This window comes from Felis catus, chromosome B3 (assembly GCF_018350175.1).
Source record: "Felis catus isolate Fca126 chromosome B3, F.catus_Fca126_mat1.0, whole genome shotgun sequence".
NCBI classification, from domain to species: Eukaryota; Metazoa; Chordata; class Mammalia; order Carnivora; family Felidae; genus Felis; species Felis catus.
The window spans coordinates 79488282-79511828 of NC_058373.1; the positions used below are offsets into that span (position 1 = coordinate 79488282).

At 36.7% G+C, this 23547-nt stretch overlaps 1 protein-coding gene across 5 annotated transcripts in view; it reads right to left on the reverse strand.

Moving 5' to 3' along the window:
- The window catches only part of PRKD1 (protein kinase D1), a 333105-nt gene that overhangs the window by 136337 nt on the left and 173221 nt on the right, over window positions 1–23547 (reverse strand). For all 5 annotated transcript variants that reach the window (XM_023255617.2, XM_023255618.2, XM_023255619.2 and 2 more), the window contains exon 2: window positions 7570–7708. In XM_023255617.2, coding sequence (XP_023111385.2) covers window positions 7570–7708 — 139 coding nt within the window. The remainder of the gene's footprint in view (window positions 1–7569; window positions 7709–23547) is intronic.

The following is a 23547-nucleotide window of genomic DNA, read 5'->3' on the forward strand; positions in this document are numbered from 1 at the left end:
AATTTTTTTAAAAAAAGAAGGAAAGAGAATTAATATTAATAATAATAATAAGGAAATGCTGAAGACACACTTAACAGAAACCATACTTTGAAGAAAAGAGTAATGACATGTAATCTTACATTTAAGTTTTCCATTATTACAAAACCACCAGCACAGAGTTGGACAGGAATTGGCACCACTAAGCCTAAACCACTAAACCAACTACAAAGAAATATAAAATGGGTACTGAAAGGCCAGGTCTTTTACAACCTTAATTACTCAAGCAGTATTAACACTGGGGAGGTGCTTCCCATGATTAATGCTCTCTTCCTAAAAGGAGAGAAACAAAACTATATCTACATAATGTATTCTTGGGGACATAATAATGCAGTGACCTAGTGTATTCCTCTCATGGTTTTCCTCTTCCACTCATATTTCACAGGAGTATAAAACGTTGCTAAGCAGTATCTTACATGTGTGAGAAATGGATATAACCGGCATGGTGCCATATAAATCAATAATTTACACTTCCTATAAAAGATAGAAGGACCTTGCCAGAATTTTGTTACCATATATTTTTTCTGGCTTATGGTTTATGCACTGAATCCTAGTAATAGAAAAACATGGTCATAAGGATTCCTTAAATATAGTGATGCTCAGACACAATTTCAGTGTTGATCAGAGTTGTGAAATTGTATCATGGGATCTTATTTAAGAAGGGGCTTGGTTACTTTATTACTTCATATTTTTGTACTGTAACTCTATGAAGAAGAGACTTCAGGTTTTCTTAACCTGATCACAGTTTATGTATTTTATTAAACAGTTATTTTTTTATGAGGAAGAGAGGGATAAGGGTTCTGTGATAAAAATCATGTCAATGGAATTTGTAGCTCATTACTGGTTTTGTTGTTACAAATACCATCAATATTTTCCTGAAATATAAACTTACCATGGTAGGAATTCTCTGAACAGAACTTCAAGAAATCCTGTTTACTGGTCCAAGATCAAAGGGTTAAACTGAAGTTGAGGTAATGTTAATAGTGACTAAGCACTTAGATTCAAATTCTGGTATTCCCTCTACTACTCACTGTAGGATGTGAGCAAGTTAAAATGCATATTTTATACCTTTTAAGATCTCTGATTTCACTACCTCCCAGAGTAATTGTGAAAGAAACATTACTTATGTAAACTGATTCAACAGCTTGCTGCTATTATGTAAACAAAAATTTCTTTCTACCTAACTCCCATATTTCCATGATTCAAATATTACTCTCTGTGAGAGAGAAGTGGTCTACGTGTAGACAGAATGGATATACCTTCTCAGACCATTTGGTCCATGGGTCTGTCCCAGAGGAGTATCCCCACTGTGGACTGCTAGCCAAAGACTCACCGTATACTTAGAAGAAAAAAAAGTATTTGTGTTACAGTGAATTTGGGAAGAGATTTTCAAGAGTTATGCTACATATTAGCAGGCACCAAAGTTCTGAAGAGTCCTGCAATAAATAATTCTTTTAACATTGTTTGACACAACAGCTTTCAGAGTTATCAGACCAGGATTCCCTTTTGTGGTATGTTTAACAACAATGAACATTGTGAGGAAAGGCTGCTTAGAGTGTGAAGAGTAGAAGCAACCAGAAGAGCTAACATTTATTGTGCAGTTGCTATGTGTAGAAACTCTCTGAAGTGCTTCACGTGTGAGCTTATTTTAATTTTTATTTAAAAAACATTTTTCATGTTTATTTACTTTTGAGAGAGAGAGAGAGTGAGAGAACAAGTGGAGTGGAAGAGGGGCAGAGAGAGAGGGAGACACAGAATCTGAAGCAGTCTCTAGCCTCTGAGCTGTCAGCACAGAGCCCAACGTGGGGCTCGAACCCATGAACCACGAGATCATGACCTAAGTCAAAGTTGGATGCTTAACCAACTGGGCTACCCAGGTGCCCCGAGTTAACTTATTTTTAATGTTTGCAGTAACCTTAAAATGTAGGTGCTAGTGTTGTCTCCATTTTACAGATGAGGAAACTGGGGCACAGAATGCGTAAATGTCTTCACAAAGATGTAAATAGTACAGAATAGAGAAAGGATATGAAGTCAGATGATCTGGCCCTGGGAACTGTACTCAATATTTATGAATACCACTTTACCAGCAGACTAAAGAAAATAAGGAATCCATGTACTTGTTAGCCTTGTATGATACTTTCACCCTGTATAAGATTCTTTTTTTATTAAAAAACAAAGAAAATAACACTCAATCCTAGAGATTATGCAACTTGTACAAAATCACAAAGGAAATTAATGGTACTATATGCCCGAGAAATTAGTTTTCCAGCATCTTGGGACAGGAGCCAAACACACTGAACAACACTTGAGAACAAGACTTGATGTGAGGGAAAGAGCATGTGATCACTCTTAGGTAGCTGGAGCTCTCATTAGAGTCCTCTTCATTTTCTCATTTTCCTACATCAACTATATCCAAGTGGTTATAGATCTCTTCAATTTTAACTCTAAAATATTTCTTATTCTTTCTACTTCATTTTTAGCTCTTCAATCACTGCCTGAAAATAGGCCCACAACCCCTCTGCTTGGGCTATGGCACTAGCTTTCTGAGGCTCCCATCTCTAGATGGTGTGGAACTAATAACCAGCCACATGTGGAAACACTGCTTTGCAAAAGTTACAAATAATACTGCATAATCTATTGTAAAAACTAGTGAAAACTATCTTAAAAAATGGAGTTTTGCCATTAATTAAAGAAGGAAAGTTTCAACATTTAGTTCTAAGACTTTAAAATTGTAATCTTGAGAAATTCTTATAGTCCTCATCTATTTTCCATTTAACCACCTATAAATACACACACACACACACACACACACACACACACACACATTTATTGGAGGTCAAGCCTCCATAAAACAAGAAAGAAAGAGTTGAGTCACGTGAATGCAGTGCTATTCCTAATTTGCATTGCTACAGCTGAATTATCAGACTTTAATAGAGATTCATCACAAGAAAGGCTTCAGATAAATTCCATGAACTTTGTTTTATAGTTCAGTACTATACACTTGAACCTGACTTTGGCATTAGTAGGAAACTTCCATTTGTAGTGCTTTCCTACTCCATAACAATGGTAGCAATCCTAATCCCTTGCTTAGCAGACAAAGGAAATTTGCCAGTGGTGGGAGTGTGCATGGTGGGGAACTTCCATGGAGTTATTTCTTTTTTTTTTCCTCCAGAACCCAACCCATCCACCGATGAGCAATGTTTTCCTGGCTTACTGGGTCTAAATACACTAGATCATACAAGCCCTGTTTTTCAAAAAGAAAAGGAGAGAGAAAACTAGCAAATTAGCCAAAAGCAGCCTGGTTAGTACTGACAGATGATTAAAGACCTTGGCAGAAAATGACTTAAACAACAGAAAATTCTTGATGTTGTCTGAAGAGACAAGAGTATATAATCTTCTTCAAAATTAATCTTTTGATATTTTCTCACATTTTACTCTACTCCTATGTCAGAACATGTTCCTGTTGGTGGAAAAGAACCAGGTTACATTTATGTTGAACTACAGAGTAAAATTTAATTTTTCATGGGGAAAAACAGAAAATTTAGATAAATGAATTTTAACGTAAAATTATAGTCTTTAAGAGGAAATTTTCCAGCATTGTTTATGTTCTGAAACTGGTCTAAAGGCAGCAGAGGGGATGTCCAGTGTTTTGTTCTCTTACTTCCTTTACCCATTGCATTTTGAATGAAGTGGATCCTTCACCACACCTTCAGGAAATGGCATATTTCTCTGGCCAATTACAGCACTCCATATTCTTCAGGGACTGGGTCAGGAATGAGCTAGTGATATGAGCTCCCTGGTATCCAATTATAATGCAATATATGATATGATATGATATGATATGATATGATATGATATGATATTTTATTAGTACCCATATCACAGGGACTAATTTCTGGTAAGGGCTAAGTCAGTGCACAGCAAGGAGACTTGAACTTTAGTTTACTATTGTGGATATACTGAGAAATAATATTTTTACAACAAATCAATATTTTTATAAATTTTGGAAATGTGATAACTTCTAATGTGAAAGTCACTAGTCAATCAATCACCTCATACAAATTTATTGAGAACCTTAGGTCTATGGTAACAAAAGGATGTGGGGGTAGGGGGAGGAAGAAAATGTCAAACAGTTGTAAGGTTGGTAAAGATGAGTATAAACTGAGACACAGGGGCAGGGGACTGTGTGTCTAGCAGCCATGTGTGGCTCAGGAACAGGAATGGCAAAAATGGATGGCAATGTAAATCAGATTATAGACACGTATAACAGGCCCAACTAGGGTATAGGAAAACATGAGATACTAGAGACTGCATCAACGTGATGTATGACATGCAGGTGGTGGCCTGTGTGCTGTGGGGAGAGAAGAAGAAAGAAAAATGGTCCTAAAATGGTAGGGAGTTAGTGACTGAAAACTACAGTCAAATGGCAGCACCTAGGATGTGGATTTGGTAGCAACAGACAAGATGAAGGGGGTGTGCCGGTGTGAAGACCTCAGAGTTGGACCAAGTCTTATTGGTGAGCTCAGGTGTGGGACTGTGCTGCAGGTGACTGACAACAAACAGGAAGGAAAGGGGCCTGGGAAAAGCCAGGACTGTAACGCGGGTAGGGGAGGTTTTAAAGAAAAATCATTTTTAACATTTATCGAGAAAATCACAAGGGTCAGCATTAGAGTAGGAGAGGAGAGAGGAGAATATAGTTGCCAAAGAAGCTAACGGGGAAATGTTGGAGATCATCAATTAAACATAATTGAATGTGTGTACATATAAATACATGTATTACATATATTATATGTAATTATATATGTTTAATTAAATATATATAATTGTATATTTAAGGGTTAAATGACACTGGGGAAGTGAGACTATGTGGAGCAAAAAAGTTGAAAGGCTCCAGGTTCAAATCTGCAACTAGGCTGTTATAGAACAGCTCCTTTTAAATACCAACAAGATAGCCGATAACAGCAGGAGAAGCCTTCCTGAGCCTGGTGCTGGGGCAGCAGGTAAAAAAAAGGTTGCCCTTAAATGCCCTCTGAGCAATCAAGGCCAGGGAGATGGAGAAGAGAACATGGAATGGAAAGGGTGGGTGACAAAAGAAGCGGAACGTAAACACAATGAGGGTTTGGTTCTCAAAGACAGCGAGGAGAAGCACAATGCAGTTCTCAGTGCTATGAAGCAATGCAGAGGGCCACATCGGGTCACTGTGCCCAAGAGCAGGTCCTGCTCTATGACACAGAGATCACATGCACAGAGGCAGCCCCTTTCAACAGCGCAAGCACACCCACACACAGCTTGCATTCAATCTGCCTGGAACTGCTATAAAACACTTGACAACAAAAGTAAAATGGAAAGAAAAATAAATTTTGAAATGCAATTTTAAAAATTCTCATATATTTCTGGACATTGCCACAGGCAAAAAAGATTCATAAAACACATTACATTATTTGTGAAGCAGTCTGACTGTGAGTTTGATATGAATTATAGAGAGGATGGATCCAGGGCATGATTTCCCTGAATAATTTATTTAAGGCAGCCCCTACTGCTCAGAAATAGGAAACTGAAAAAAACGACATGTCTAAGCACTAGTTTTTTGAGGCCAGGTGCACTGGTTTCTGAAAGAGTCCAAGAAAGGTAATAGCATGGCAGTTTCTCAAAGAATTAAAAATAGAACTACCATATAATCCAGTTAGATTCCACTAGTAAATCAAAATGATAGATGCACCCTTAGTGTTTATTGCAGCATTATTTACAAGGGCCAAGATATGGAAGCAACCCACGTGTCCATCCATTAAGAATGAATAAAGAAGATTCAATACATGTGCACGTGCGCGCGCGCGCACACACACACACACACACACACACACACACACACACACGATGAAATATTACTCAGCCATAAAAAAGAATGAAACCCTGCTCTTTGCAGCAACATGGATAGATCTAGAGGGTATAACAATAAGTGAAATAAGTCAGTCAGAGAGAGACAAATACCATGTGATTTCACTCAAGGTAGAATTTAAGAAACAAATGAACAAAGGAAAAAAGAGACAAACAAAAGATGACTCTTAACTATAGAGAACAAACTGATGGCTGCCACAGGGAGGGGAGGTGGGGAGTGCTCATGAGCACTGAGTAATGTACACAATTGCTGAGTCACTATATTGTACACCTGAAACTAATGTAACACTAGACATTAATCATACTTGAATAAAATATATATACGAAAAAATCATAGAACATAAAAGTGGTTGGCATTATCTACAAAAAAACACATGTAAGCCTTTTCTTTTTTTGGTTTCTTTAGCAAGTGGCAACCCTATAAACAAGAAAATTATTACTTTTTTCTAGCAAAACAAGTTGTTTCATAGGATCTATCTACACAATGAAAATGTGGTGATCCCAGGACGTCACATAATGATAGGTGATCAGCAAAGACCTAGTGAATTGGACTGCATCCAGGCAAAGTCCAACTGAATTCTAGGTACTCTTTTTTTTTTTTTTTAATGTTTATTCATTTTTGAGACAGAGGGAGACAGAGTGCAAGGAGGGGAGGAGCAGAGAGAGAGGGAGACACAGAATCCAAGGCAGGCTCCAGGCTCCGAGCAGTCAGCACAGAGCCCAATGCGGGGCTCAAGTCCAACTGAATTCTAATCAGTGCAACCAAGGCCTGGGCGCTGAACAAGTTGAGGAACTTAAAGAAGTAAAATCTAGAATCATTAAAGCCAATGGATTTCCTTTAGTCAAAGAAATAACAAAGGAGCAATACAATCTGAGTTTCTCAATAATTCCTCAATTTTAACAAAAATAAACATTAAAAATCTGGGTCTCTTCACATTGCTGCACTGATCATTTTTGTGAGGATCCCTGTACAGCTGTTCCCTGGCACTTTTTTTTTTTTAAGTGAAATACACTGTTTTTGTTTTGTTTTGTTTTGTTTTTTGTTTTTCTGTATTGATACACACAGTCCCATTAGTAACTTGTAAATCCTAAACAAGAAATATAAATCTGGGCAGATATCTATCTGAGAGCAGCTGCTCCTCGAGATGGCATGGCCTCATCTGCTGTAACTCCTGAACTCTGGTTTCCAACTTGGCCTTGGCTTATAGCAAGCAGGCTTCTGACTTAATGAAAGCAATGGATTCCTACCTAGCCCTGTTGTCATTTCTTGGCTTCCATACCCTCCGTACATGTGGGGCCCTAACACCTGTCTTTCACCGCTGGTGAGTTTTTTTGTTTGCTTTTGCCGCTGTCCAAATGATTCAAGGTGATAAATGAAAGTACGCCTGTGTGTTGCTGGGAGGCTGGGGAGACTGTAAATTTGGGAAAAGTGGGACAATACTGGATGCAGAAACAGCCAATTCAAGGCAAACTGTTTGCTTTTTCTGAAAAAATTTTGAAAGTTCCTGTAGACAGAAGCCCAAAATTTCCTTTTGGGCCCAATTTTGATGTATGTTTTCTGTTACCCTTAAAAACTTATGCCCAAGATTTCTTCAAATAGAAATTATTATTCTATGGATAGAGAAATAAAAGTACTACCTGACAAGACAACTTCAATAAGATCGCCTTCCTGGATATCGCTAGCCGTTTTCACCAGCTGAAGGATGTTTTCAGAGGTAGGGTCGTGGCGAAAAAGCAGGATCTTATCATACATTCCATAGAAACCACATTCGGGGAACTGTAAATACAGATACCACAATAGGTTAGATGTCAAAACCTTCTCAATTTAAAATAGAAACCAAATAAATGTCAGGGTAAAAACACAGCTAATTATAAAAGTTCAAAGTATTCAGAACATTGAAAGTGGATAGCAAAGTTGATACTCACATACCTCCAAGTCAGGAGGGAAAGAAATCACATGTGATAAGGGCAATAAGGACCAAACGACCTTCTAATTAGGGGGCAAGAAAATGGAAGAATATGAGATAAAAATCAGAGAGACTCCTGGCAGTGAGGTGGCTAAGAAATATAATAGGTGGGAAGAACTGTGCATTCTCACAAGATCTATGGCAATCCAGTAGCATAAAAATGGGAATCAGTTTATTACAATTCCATTACACATATTGTTGCAATCTGCTTGCAAAAAAAAAAAAAGGGTCAGTCCATTTAGGCATATTCAAAAATATGAGATGACTCAATAAAACTGATCATGTTCTGTGTGCGGGCTGACTCAGGAAAGCACCAGAGGAGACAAACCAACTCTCCTTTTTGTTATTGTCCATACATTGCATTTGATTTTCATGCAATCTAAGTTAAATAGATTATGAACAATAGTTAAAAGTCAATTTGTTTTAAATACATACATAAGGCTTAAATTATGTTTTAAATACATACATAAATACGAAAGGCTTAAATTCCCTCCACAGGGATAAATCCAAGAGTTTATTACTCAATAGCAGGCATATAATGAGTGGTATTTTATAGGAGAAAAGCCTAAAAAATTTTAACGGTAGCAATTACTATTATAATATTAACAATTAATATTATTCCCTGTATTTCCCATCTCCCTCCCAAAGCAAGAAAAGGTTCTAAATTCAGACCACAGTCCTAATGTATAATTCCATTTTAAGAGTAGAATTATTTGATCAAAGGGTAAAAACATCCTTAAGGATCTTAAAGCGAACTTCAAACCATTAATAAAACTACCAATCCACAATCTCATGGGCAGTGTTAAGAGTAGGTCCATCTGCACTGGCATTGGGTATTTCTGTTAAAACAATCAAACAACCTAAGTTAATTTTTATGTGTAAAGGACTCTTTTCTCACATACAACTTTTTCACATAATTATTAAGAATTATGATTTCTTTTATATGTTGATATTTGTAATGTAGTGGGAAAGGTCATAGTCATGGAGAGAATACTGTCTTTTTAAAGTCAATAAAAGTGTATTTTAAGGGGCTACTGTCATGGAAAAATGTCCAGAATGTGGTTATCTTCTGCAGATAAATACATTGTATTGTGAATTCCTCTTTATTTTTTCTTATTAATAAATTTAGGGGCTACATTCAAATGACACATTTTGTATAAATTAAAATTAAGTATATTCAGATCATCCTCTTGCTTAAGAGTCTGTTGGTGACCAAGCTTAAAACTACTTCGGGGCGCCTGGGTGGCTCAGTCGGTTAAGCGTCGACGTCAGCTCAGGTCATGATCTCACAGTTCATGGGTTCGAGCCCCGCGTTGGGCTCTGTGCTGACAGCTCTAAGCCTGGAGCCTACTTTGGATTCTGTGTCTCCCTCTCTCTATTCCTCCCCCACTTGCACTCTCTCTCTCTGTCTCAAAAAGAAGTAAAGATTAAAAAACAAAACAAAACTGCTACTACTTATCACTTAGAAAAGCTGGCTTCCAGAGCGCCCGGGTGGCTCACTCAGTCAGTGAAGTGTCCAACTTCGGCTCAGGTCATGACCTCATGTTCCTAGGTTTGAGCCCCACTTTGGACTCTGGGCTGACAGCTCAGAGCCTGGAGCCTGCTTCAGATTCTATGTCTGCCCCTCCCTCACTCGCACTCTTTGTGTGTCTCTCTCTCAAAAATAAATAAGAGTTAAAAATTAAAAAAAAAAAAAAAGTTGGCTTCCTTAAAGCAAACACAAGAGCTGAAATGATGTTACTGCTTTCAATGTGCTAATTAAAAGAAAAATAAGTTCCTTTTTTGGTAATAAAAATATTTTATTATTATTACTTTTTTAATACTTATTTATTTTATTTGAGAGAGACAGAACATGACCAGGGGAGGGGCAGAGAGAGAGCGGAAGGCACAGAATCTGAAGCAGGCTCCAGGCTCTGAGCTGTCAGCACAGAGCCTGACATGGGGCTCGAACTCATGAACCATGAGATCATGACCTGAGCTGAAGTTGACTGTTTAACCAACCGACTGAGTCACCCAGGCATGCCAACAATACTTTTAGAGTACAAGGAGGAAAGAGTACTGTTTTATAGGGAAAAGTACAATACCATTTTCCCTAACTTAAAAGCAATGAATAGTTCATACACTATTTTAAAAATCAACTTCACTGAGATATAATTAACAAATAAAATGGATAGAAGTCTGTATTTTGACAATCATCAACACTCATGCAACCAAAGTCACAATCAGGCCAGAAAACGTTTCTTTTAAATGTTTATTTATTTTGAGAGAGAGAGAAAGTGTGTGCATGTGAGTAGGGGAGGGGCAGAGAGAGAGAGAATCCCGAGCAGACTCCATGTTCAGAGCCCAACTCCTGGCTCGATCCCAGGAACAGTGAGAAATCAAAAGTCGGATGCTAGATCGACTGAGCCATCCATGCACCCCAGGCCGTGAAACATTTACATCAACCTCCCCCAAATTTTATTGTACCCTCTTGCAGTTGATGCTATTTACAATGTTGGCCCTATGCACAGATTTGCTTTTTGTCACCATAGTTCATCTGCTACAGAGTTTCATACAAATGAAATCATACAGTATATACTATATACTCTTTTCTGGCTAACTTCTTTTGCTCACTATATTTTTGAGACTCATTTATACATACTGCCTTTGGGAATCCTCTCTATCAGTTACTAGTATTTCATTACATAGACCTAGGGTAATTATTTACCCTCAGATGGACATTTATATTCTTTTTCCAATTTGTGGCTATCACAAATAATAATGCTATAAACATTTATGTGCAAGTATTTATTTTAGTGGGTGTTTCTCAATTTTTATGAGTAAATAGTGAGGAACAGAATTTCTGGGTCATATAATTGTACGTTTGATTACATATTAACACATTATACTTATTATTGGTGCTTTATACTAAGCCATAAAGTCAGGTAGGGTCTTTTTTTTCTTTTCAAAATTGCTTTGGATATTATAGGTCTTCTGAATTTCCATACACATTTTAGAATCACTTTGTAATTTCTAAAAAAAAAAACTGCAATGACTTTCAATGATATTACATTGAAACAAACACAGATCAGTTGGGTAGGACTGTATTTTAACAATGCAGAGACTTGTACTTTATTATGAACAAGATATATTGCCCTATTTATTAGTCTCTTAAATTTCTCTCAAAAATGTTTTGTAGTTTTCATTGTACATGTCTTAGATATATTTGCTAAATTTGCCTTTAAGTATTTGGTATTTTTGTGCTATTTTTAAAATTTATTTATTTTTGAGAGAGCACACAGGAGAGGGGCAGAGAGAGAGGGAGAGACAGAGAATCCCAAGCAGACTCCACGCTGTCAGCTCAGAACCCAATGTGGGGCTCAAATTCACAAACCATGAGATCATGACCTGAGAAGAAATCAAGAATTTGACACTCAGATGCCCCTTTATGCTATTTTAAATAGTTCATTAAGGTATAATTGACATACAATAAAATTCACCCTTTTTAGTGTGTAGTCCTGAAAGTTTTTACAAATGTGTATAAAAACTACATACCATATATGTGCTATACACAAAACAGCCAAGATATAGAACAGTTCCCATCACCCCCTAAAATTTCTCCATGCCCATTTATTATCAACTTCTCCCCTGACCCTTAACCCCTAGAAAATACTGATCAGCTTTCTGTCTCTATAATTTGGTCTTTTCTAGAATGTCATATAAATGATATTATCCCATTTCTATTGTACCTAATTTTGAATCTGACTTTTTTCACACTTAGTGTAATAAATCTGAAATTGTCCATTCTGTTGTATGTATCATTAATGTATTCCGTTTTATTGCTGAGGAGTGCTCCATTGTATTGCATGGATACACCAGAGTGTATGTACCCATTCCCCAATTGAGGGGCATTTTAGTTCCAATTTTTGACTATTACAAATAAAGTTGCTATAAATGTTCACTTAGAGGTTTTTGTGTGAACACAAGTTTTTATTTCTGTGGGGTGGATGGAAGTATCTGGATAACTTTATACAAAATTGCCAAAATGCCTATACCATTTGACATTCCTACAAGCAGTGTATGCGAGTTCCAGTTGCTCTGCATCTTTGACAGCACTTGGTAATGTTGGTTGCTTTTATTTTAGACATTCTAACAGGTATATAATAGTATCTCACAGTTTTAATTTGCATTTCCCTAATGACTAATGAGGCTGAGCATCCTTCCTTGTGCTTATATGCCCCGTCATGCACACAACTGATCAACTCCTCTGCCCATTTTTTTAAATTGAATTGTCTTATTATTGAGCTGCAATAGTTCTCTATATATATTCTAGATAAAAGCTTTTTATCAAATATGTGTTTTACAGATTTTTCTTCCAGTTTGTGGCTTGTCTTTTCATTCTCTACCCATTGTTTTCTAAAATTCTTAATTTATATGAAGCCCAACTTATTTCAAATATTTCCTTATGGATCATGCTTTTGGTTCAAGACCTAATAAATCTTTGTATAAGTGAAAATAACACAGATATTCTCCTATGTTTTATTCTACATTTTATGGTTGGGGGTTTCATATTTGGATCTATGATACACTTTGGGATGATTTCTGAATGAAGTAAGAAACAGATCAAGGCTCTTTTTTTTTTTTTTTTCATATCCTTAAAGATTTGAATAGAGTTGGTGTAAGTTCTTCCTTACTGTCTGGTAGAATTCTCCAGCAAAGGCATATAAGCCTGAATTTTTCTACTAAGATTTAGCTCTTAGATAGCACTACTTAGATTTCAATTTCCTCTTAAGTGAGCTTTGGCAGTTTTCTTTGAAGGAACCTACTCATTTTATCCAAACTGCTGATTATCTAGGCAAAAAGACTTTTTAAAAATATTATTCCTTTATCACCTTTTTAACATCTGTAGTGTCTATAGTGATGTCTCTTAATACTTTCTCATAATTTGTGTCTTTTCTCCATTTTTGCTAGATCAGTCTCTGACCATTGGTCAGTTCCATACTGTTGGTCTATAGATCTATTTTCAAGCCAGTTCCATACTGTTCTGATTACTATAACATATCTTGAAATCAGAAAATATGCCTCCAGTGTTCTCCTTCTTGCTAAAATTGCTTGGGATATTTGGAGTTTTTTGTAGTTCCATATAGATTTCAGAATTGTTTCTTCTACTTCTGAAAAATGCTGTTGGTATTTTGATAAAGATTGCATTAAATCTGTAGATTGCTTTGGGTAGTATGGACATTTTAACAATATTAATTCTTCTAATACATGAACGTAGAATGTCTGTTTGTGTTTTTTTTCCTTTCTTTGAGCAGTGTTTTATAGTTTTCATTGTACAAGTCTTTCACCTCATATTTTCACATAAATCCTTGAAAATTCTTTTCTACTAAGTCTATCACTTCTACCATTTCTGGTTCACTTCCATTAACTCTTTTGATCCTGGTTGTATGTAACATTTCCTCCTACATTTCCTGCTTTTTCATAGGTATACTTTTTTAAAAAATTGAAGTATAGTTAACATACAATGTTAAGTTAGTTTCAGATGTACAACACAGTGGTTCAATAATTCTATATGTTATGCTAAGCTAATCACAAGTGTAGCTACCATCTCTTACCATGGAATGCTATTATAATGCCTTGATTGGCTATGTTTGCTATGCTGTACCTTTCATCCTTATGATTTATTCATTCCATAACTGGGAACCTGTACCTCTCACTCCCCTTCACCCATTTTTCCCAATCCCCTACCTCCTCCCCTCCAGCAACCACCAGTTTGTTCTCTACACTTATGGGTCTATATCTACTTTTTCTTGTTTGTTCATTTGTTTTTTAGATTCCATATATAAGTGAAATCATATGGTATTTGTCTTTCTCTGCCTGACTTTTTTCATTTAGTGTAAAAATAGAAATGCTATATGATCCAGTAACTCTGCTACTGAGTATTTACCCAAAGAAAATAAAAACACCAGTTCAAAAAGATATATTCAACCCTCTATTTATGGCAGTATTATTTACAACAGCAAAGATACAGAAGCAACCAAGTGTCCACTGATAAATAAATGGATAAATAAAATATAGTGTGTGTGTGTGTGTGTGTGTGTGTGTGTGTGTGTTGTGTATGATGGAATGTTCCTTAGTCATATAAAAAAATGAGATCTTGCCATTTGCAACAACATGGATGGACCTAGTGGGTATAATGCTGCCAGAAATAAGTCAGAGAAATGAAAATACCATATGATTTCATTTATCTGTAGAACCTAGCTGTACTTTTTAAATTAGATGCCAGATTTTATGAATTAATGTGAGCAGTTGGACTCTGTTGTCTTCCTTTGAAGACAACATTGATATTTGTCTTAGCAAAATATTAAGATAATTACAGATCAGTTTTATCTTTTCAAGGCTTATTTTTAAGCATTGCTAAGGCAGCTCTAGAGTAGTATTTCCTCTAGGGATAGTTTAACCCTACTATTAATATATAATTCTTTGAACATCTCTATGGAATACCTGACGTGTTCAGTGAAATTTCTCCCATTTGCCTGATAGAAACTCAACAGTCTCCCAGCCCTGTGTGGGCTCTGGAAAGTGTTCATTTCACAGCTTCCCAGCAGGTGCTCTTTCCTCTGACTTACAGATTTTCACCCCCCCCACACACACACAGATTTGTATTCAGTCTAATACTCAAGCAGACTTTTAAGCAGATTTCTGAAGCTCTTTCTCTGTATATGTCCTACCTTTCTAGTATTTCTCCCCTAAAAATCCTTTGACCTGGTCACCTTGAGCTCTATTCTGTGTCTCTTCTGTGCAGCCAGACAAGGAGGCTCTTCTTAGGTTCTCTCTCCCTACACCACACTCTGGATCCTGCATCCAGGCAGAAAGCTCAGACAGCTATAGTACTTACCATATTTGTTTCTCTTCTCTCAGGGATCACAGTCCTGCATTCCCATTGGACAATGTCTAAAACAGGCATTCTACATATTTTTCATGGTTTTCTATTTGTTTGGAACAGATGAGCCTATCCCATACCAGACACTCCTTGTGAGTAGAACTCAAAAGTCTCATGTGCCTTTTAAATATAGAATGCTCATCTTTTCCACCCAACCTTTTGACTACTTAATTCTATGTAAACAGCATTTGCAAGAAAAGCCAGTTAAAGAAAAAAAAAATGTCTTCAATTGATAAGAGTATATTCTAAGATTACACTGAAATAAAGATACAAAATGCATTTAATAAAATTACAAAATTAAAAATTACAACTCTTAAACCTCACTTTGAGAGTCTGGACTAAACTTTTACTGAAAGAGTTTTCCCTGATTGAACACAAGTGTTCTTCAAAATACACTACATTAACTAATGCATGGATGCTCTTACCATATCCTTTTCAAAACCATGAATAGCTGATTCTGATTCACGATAGGAAAGAGAAAATTGAAGGGATACAGTGTCTGAGTTGGGGTGAGTAGACAGTTGTAGCTGGGGAGGAAGACAGAGAAAACAGCAAGTGTTTCCCCAAAGAAGAGCCGAACTTTACAGTGTCTTCTAACTAATGTCTTGTGGACGTGCTGTGTGGTGGAGGGACCAGGTGGCAATACTGAAGTGGGGGCTTCGGAGACAAGGATTCTGCCGCTTCATCACAATTTCTGTCAACGTGTCCATACACCTCTTGCTTGCTTCAAGAGCATCACTATATTCTGTTTCTTTATGGTCCTATATTGCTAACGTTTGACCATCACATTCTGTTTACAGAGAGGCCTCTGTAAAACTGTGGGTATATGGAATGGATGATTTTGTATTCAAGTAAGGCTTGAGTGCCTCACATGCTAATTATTATATTTCTTTCTGACTCACAAAACACTTTTAAAAATAAGAATAGATAGCATAATGCCAATATATACAACACATATCAAAGCTATTATTTAAAAAGACTAAATTAAAAAAAAAAAAGACCGCATTATAAATACTCATGAAGGGCGTGGATATCCTCTCTTCCACATTCCCTCTTACTAGGTCATAGACATGGCTGTTCTCTCTTCATTAACAAGCCATTCAGAATCAGGTTGTAGAGCCTTGTGAAGAAGGGCACAGGGGTGAACATGAAGGCCTAGCCTCATGGGACAGTTGTCATGGCAGCAGAAAGCGAGGGTTCGATTTTTTTTCAGATTGTACCTTTTCCTATTGGCCAGAAAAAAATATATGCACATTTGCCTTTTACTGTGTAAGAGAAAAAAAAAAAAAAAACGAAACAAAACATCTTTTCTTTGATGTAACATAACATTCTGCTTAAATAGAAAATATACAATAAGACTTCCAAAAATTATATTTAAAAATCATGCCTGGAAGGTGAAAAGTATAACGAAACAATGCCTGACAACTGAGAAGAGAACATATTGGGGGAAAACACTCATGGAACAACATTCCCTAATTTGGTCATAATCATCTGTTTTTATGTGAAGGTGTGTGAGCTTTGAAATCTGAAAACCCTCATTAAACTAAACAGGCTTTCAAAAAGGCTCAGAGGCTTGTAAACTCAGCTGGAGCTTATTACAAGATCAGTTCTGTGTTTCACAGAGGCTTTGTGGTCGTGAGCACAAACATCTGAGATAAGTGATTTCAAGCTCACTCCAAGTTTCACTGTAACAAAACTGGCCACTGTGAAAATACGGCCAACAATCACGGCACTGGTCCTAAGCTCTTTAATTCTATACCCTATGCTGGAAACCTCTGTGCTGCTGTGTGTATCATTTGGCATTTTTGACCACAGAGCACAATTTACTGTTACATTTCAGTATAAATTCATGGCTGGCCAGACAATGTGCTCCAGAGTAGAATAAATACATGTTTTAATGAGTTGCTGAAATGCGACCTGGCCAACAGGAACTCTAAGGAACAAAGGGTGCTTTTCCACAGTTGAGGCCAATCACAAAGGGCAAGAAACAAGCAATACCAGAAACAAATTAATCTATGATTCAGTCAAGTAGAAAAAAAGAGAGAAAGAGAGAGATGGCCTAATTAGGAAATGAAAATACACTGCCAGTTTACTTTTGCTGGAAGGTGACGAAAATCCTCGAATTAAATTATTCTGCTCAATAACAAGACACATCAGGCACCTGAATATTGTACTCTTCTCATAGAAGAGGCTTTCCAAGTTATTTTCAAAGACCTCTCCTGTTTGTGACAAGTGGTGTCATGACTGGCCACCCTTAATGAACAAAGAAACTAGAAAGGTGCCACCACTTGCTAGTTTGGCCAGAATACTCCCTCAGTATTGTTCCTGGAGTACTGAGACAACAAGGATACATTATGAGCAACTATTTTAACAAGAACGCCTAAACAGCTGGGTGAAACTCTATCTTGATTCCCTTGTCGGAGTTGCACCTGAATGATGTCTGCATTGAGCTGTAAAAGCAGGAAAAGTTAGGCAGTTGATGATGATTCTGAAAGCAGTGGATCCTTAAGTCAATTGGATCCTGCCGAAGGATGTTGTGAGCGAGCACTAAGGTAATAGTCATAAACTTGGATCATTAACGCTGCCTAGGAAACTAACCTATCCCCTTTTTAACGACCTCACAATTAAAAAAAAAAAAGTCTGATAACAAACCAAAAATTTAAGTACTGTATATAAAAGATAAGTACATGAAAAAACAAATTCTTAGTGAATAACATGATTATCATGTACACAGCATTACAGCTGTATCAACAAACAAAATTATGAGCTGGTTTAAGCCCATCAAAAGCATGAACACTAAATTTTCATTTAGAAACAGAAGTTATAAAGTGAAAATGAAAGGGGAAAAGAAAAAGTGAATAATTCATACTATCTGAAGGCATATTCCTGAATTGTATTCAAATTTGGGCACAAGCTCTTTGATTTGGTGATTTCACAACCTCAAAAAGACGCACATGAAAAGAATTCCATCCTAGGACCACACAGCTATGCGACTAATTTCTGAATGTAATCTTAGGACACAGAAACCAGAAAAAAAAAACAAAAAACACACATTTTAACCTTTCTTTTTTCCTCCTGCCCTAACTCCTCTGATCAAGCCCTCCTGCCAAGCCAGGCAGAAACGGAATAGTATTCCACCACAATAACTAAGAACCACTGTCAAAGGTAGTGCTTTGCCCTCTCTCCTGGGTGGCAGCTGTTATTATATATTCTTGGTCGAATCATTTATCTCTCAGTCCAAAAGATGTGATTCATGAAAATAAATATGCAATACCTATTTTCATGAAATGTTTTTAAAAGCCTTTGCATAATTCCAATTTCTGGAATGATGATGGCTAAATGATAGTTCCAGTGGTGAAATAAGATGATGTATCATACACTGCCCAAGCCATGAAAAACGACACAACTGTCCACTGCAGAGCCAGGAGCACATGCATTCTCCATTTTATCTTGCTCTTTTCTGGGCCACGGGCATGCCGTCCAAATGCAGATAACTCTGGCAAACAATCCCGGTCCTTGCCTTCCTCCCTCTGCAGTTCTTTCTCTTGCCCACACCGGCAGTCACATGACTCTCTGCTCCATTAACCCCAATGCTTCCTTTGAAAAGGGATGCCTAACACCAAGGGTCTATCAACTTCAAAAATCTTCAAGGACCAAATTTACAAACACAGAAGTCACTCTGATTAGTCCTCTCTCCACTCACATGCCAAAACACTTCCTCTTCTCATTCAAGACAGAACTTCAATTTATTCCACTCTTACTTTCCTAAAGGAAGATCTAGAATCTGATCCATGCACTTGCTTCTGCTTAGATTTCCTTTTTTCAGCCACTCTCCTTTCCATCAAGTTCAAAATCCCATTGTTGAAGCAATCATTTCCATTCATAATTTTACATCTGGACCCTCTGTTTGCATTACAGAAAAGAAAAGTAAACAGAAAAAGATATTGAAAAAAGAAGGAATATATTTCATCAAAGAGAGGTCTGCTTGGAATCTTTAGATTAAATGTGAAATGGCAGATTTTGACTATGAGACTTAAAAGTTGATTGTACTATAAGACACAGAAACATGCATGTAGACTGAACATGCAACACCTTTAGGGAATAATGCTAGACTAAAAATTCTTCTTCCTAGGGCATATAAATATATTGATGTTATATACCAGATATTGCTAAAGAAGTCTGTTTAATAAATCACATGCTTATCTTTAAGGCAGGAGATGTGACTCAGTTGATGCAGAATTATTAGTAGAAACTTCTACTTTAATTTGAATAGTATGTCATCTATCAAAAAGACAAAGGCAGTAAGGAATGACTTAATACATCATTAACTCTAATGCAGCAACTTCTGGGTAGAGACTTCCTGGAGGTACTTGAAATCATTATTTTGTTGTACATAATTTTTAAGGTTTAAAATAAATGCTCATATCAAGCAATTATAGGTGGTAATAATTAATGAGAACCTCACCAGTGTTGTGTAAAAACATATTATCCTGCATTATACCTTGACAGATTACTAGTCAGTGATAGCTATTAGAAATCTTAGTAGGCACTCTGAAATTATTCACACAACAGTAATTAGGTGTGTAGATGTGCAGCTTGGAAATGGGGAAAAAATGTACTTCACTCTGTCTCACTGAATCCAACTGTCATTATAGAATACTATATATTTTTTATGTTTATTAACAAGGCTACATGGTTGTTCATTATTTTAATGAATTAATGATGATGGATGCATGTGCTGGATAAAATGAAGAATATGACAGCAACTAAAAAGGTTTTACCAAAAATTAAGAATCATTAACTTTGGAGAAGAAAATTTTCCAGAGTTAATTTATTTTATCTTCTCATTTAGAGAAGTAGATTGGTGCCCAAAATTAACTAAGGAATCTATCCAAGGACACAGTGCTAGGTAAAGCCAGAACAAGGGTGAGAAGCCTAATTTCCTAAATCATATTGTTTGATCTTTCCTCACAGTTCTACTTCTCCTAGAAAGGAAATACAGGAAGATTGGTCAAATATACAGCCAACAGTGATTCAGAACTGAAAATCCTGAGCACTTTTCTTTGCCAGAAAGCGCTGGACCTGGGTTTATAGATTTTGGATTTTGAACAAAACTAAGGTAAATGACTTAATGAACTTTAAAACAGCTATTCTCTGCCAATCTTCAGTTCTTACTAGATAGACAAGTCATTAAAAGGTTTGTGGCAATGAGGAAGGCCATTGAAGGCTGGGTGACAGCAGAATGGACAGCTTTTATAGCAGAAGAAAACCGGTTGGGGTCATTAAGAGAAGGGGGGCAGTCTTACACATCCTACCTTCAAAGGAGAGTTTTATTATAAGAGAACTATAATTGATATTTAAAGAATTATTGGTTCTTTAGATAAAAAGAAACACATAGTACTAATACATTTGAAAAGGTTTCCATTAAATTATCTAAAATAAAATTGGAAAATAAAATGTATTCTTATTTGCAAAATGTATCTATCATCTTCATTGATGATAATAAATGAGGGATAATTATATTAGTGTAGTACACCTGTGTGTGTATTTCAGATGCATGAAGTATAATTTTTCATTAAATTAAAATTAAATTGTAAACTTGAACACACGCAGACCACTGACCAGAAAATGCTAATTTACTATTACACATGTACAACAAAGTATTTATGTAATCTTTAATGATGGCACTAACTCTCAAATTGTTTGGGACTGTATAAATAGCTTGCTCACTTATGCAAGTCAGTTAAAAAAATCAACCTTTAGTAAAATAACTAAATGAATAAACCATCTCCTTTTTAACTGTTTACTCTTATGTTATAAAATGTTTGATTTTGACTAAACCAGATACCAAAGCTATCTGAACAATATGCATAAAGGAACAGGAAATGGGTATGGGACACCGGCCTTCCAAACAAAGTTCAAAAGCTGATGTCACAAATCTAACCATCTCCAGAGAGATGCAGACATATCACGGCACACCACAAGTGCTCACAGTCCTTCATTCACTGAGTAAATACTGAGAAAACATTTAGGTACTATGCCCCTAGCTAGATATATAATGATAAATGAAGCCAGATATGGTCCCTTCTTCTCACAAGATAAGGAAGGGGAGATTGTCCAAGTAGGGGAGATAGACATTAGACAGGTAATCCCACAAATGAAGGTGTAACAGCACAGTGAGGTAAGCATAATGAAGAAATAGAGCACTATTCTAAGAAGGCCTACAACAAAGGAATACAACAAAGGACTAGACAGGGAATTCGGAAAAGCTTCCCTAAAGAAATGGCATTTCAGCTCAGATCCAATGTTCAAAAAGAGTCACTTAGGAAGGAGACTGGCTGGAGGTGAGAGCTGCCGGCAGAACAAGTACCTGTGCAAAAATCTTACATGTTCTTTAACAGTAACAGTGATAAGTCTCCTTGGATTAATGAAGAAAGGCAGAAAAAAGTACTCCTGGTTCCTACACCATTACCCCTTCATATCTCACGGTAAGCCACATTGGGACTAATGCCTGGGTCAGGATCTACTTTACAGCCCTGATACCACATAAGACCCCACAAACTGCTTATCCACTAAGAACCCCCTGGACTTAGGGGCACCTGGGTGACTCAGTCAGTTGAGCGTCCAACTTCCAACTCAGGTCATGATCTGGCAGTTCATGAGTTCGAGCCCCACATCAAGCATGCTGCTGTCAGCACAGAGTCCACTTCAGATCTTCTGTCCCCCTCTCTTTCTGTCCCTCCCCCACTCCTACCTGTGCTCGTTCTCTCAAAAACAAATGAAACATTAAAAAAAAAAGAATCCCCTGGACTTAGACCTAGATCTGAATTCAATGATAAAATTAACATTTCTCAAAGCCTATATGTACTTACTCCATGAGAAACTCTATGACAATAAGGTTTGAAATTAAGTTTGGAAAATGTGGCATACACTATACCCTTCTTGAAAATTTGCCATGCACTTTATCATAATTAATGTTTATTAAGAAACCTGTCTCTCAGCACATTTCTATATTTGACACATATACATGTATATATGTGACATATCATATGTATTATGATTGGTTGTTTACTGATGGGTTACTGATTGGTTGCTTCCCAGAACCACTGTAGAGGTTATGTTAAATAAACTAACATATGCACAGTATTTATAATAGACTCACAGAAAATGATAGGTGTTTGTTTTTGTTATTAGTTAGTTATATAAGTAGTTAGTTAAAAGAAAACCAAGATTTCTTGGTCACTCTAAAAATTCCGGATGGGGGGATCACTCAAATGCACACATCAGGTATGCTTTAGTGTCCTGATATTTCTGCTTCATTCCTATAGCTTCAACATAGTTCACATGCTTTCTAATTGGCTTGAGCAAGATCCTGAAACTATAAAAAGCTACGTACACTAAGGCTTTCTTCAGTTCCAGTTTTGTGAATTTTCTAATACAAATGTTCATTATTACCTAAGGTACCTTATTTTTACTCAAAACTAACCTATATTTGATGAAAATAATTTAATTAACTAATTTTTAAACAACTCCCTTCCTTATATTTATTCATATTATAACATTTTGGTGTTAATTTCATGTGCTGTACTAGAAAAAAGCAAGGGCCATAGATTTGGATGTTGGCATTGATACTGTGGAATTCCATTGTTCTGACTGTGCTGCTAATGATCCTTTGGTTCCATGGATAAAAATCTCATTTCCTGAAAACCAAATCCCCAAGGAGCCGCTTTTTTTTTTCTTCTTTGTACTGATAAGCAGGCAGTGCATCTGATTTAAAGGATCAAAATGAAAACAATTTCTCTCAATTACTTAGATGTTCCCCAAGATAGGAAAGAATTTCTTCACCCTCTGTAAAATGCTATACAGCTTCTGGAAAGAATGCTGTAGCATGCAGAAGAGTTAGTAATGGCCAAAGATAATAAAACCACCTGCCACCCCACCCAAAGTAACATTTAATAAATTGGCCTTTCAGTTTAGTCTCAAGGGGCCAGATGTCCTCAGCTGAGCTCTCAGGCAAGAGCAGCCTTGGACCCACCTACATAGACCTCTTGAAGCTTGTATTAAAAAGATATCTGCAGGGTGCCTGGGTGACTCAGTTGGTCAAGTGCCCAACTTCAGCTCAGGTCATGATATGGTTTGTAAGTCTGAGCTTGCATCAGGCTCTGTGCTGACAGTGCAGAGGCTGCTTGGGATTCTCTCTCTCTCTCTCTCTCTCTCTCTCTCAAGATATCTGCAAAAACACTTATGAATATCTGTGATGACTTAGGACCTTGATTCAGGTTACTGGGTCATGGAGAAATGTATTATATTTCCAGCAAAACTGACTAATGGTTTGTTGCTCTCTCTCATAATGGCTGATACAGATAATTTACAAAGTATAAAGCGGAATAATGGTGAGAGAGAACAGGTTCACCTGAGGGAAATAATTAAAGAATGAGACCTTGGGGGAAAAAAACCTACAGACGTTTGTGTACGGCAAAAATGAATACAGGTTTACCCCACTATCCAAAAGTGAAGCATTCCTAGAAAACGTTTCATAAACCAAAATGGCATAAAGCAAAGAGGCAATTACCATCACTTCACATGGGAAAATTTTTGAGCATTCTCAGAAACAAAAAACAACTTTTCTTAGGCTTTTCTAATGACTTACGGCACATCTTGCTAAGGGATGCACAAAATAAATGGAGGTAAAGCACAGATGCTCATGGATACAGTTCAAAGCTGTGG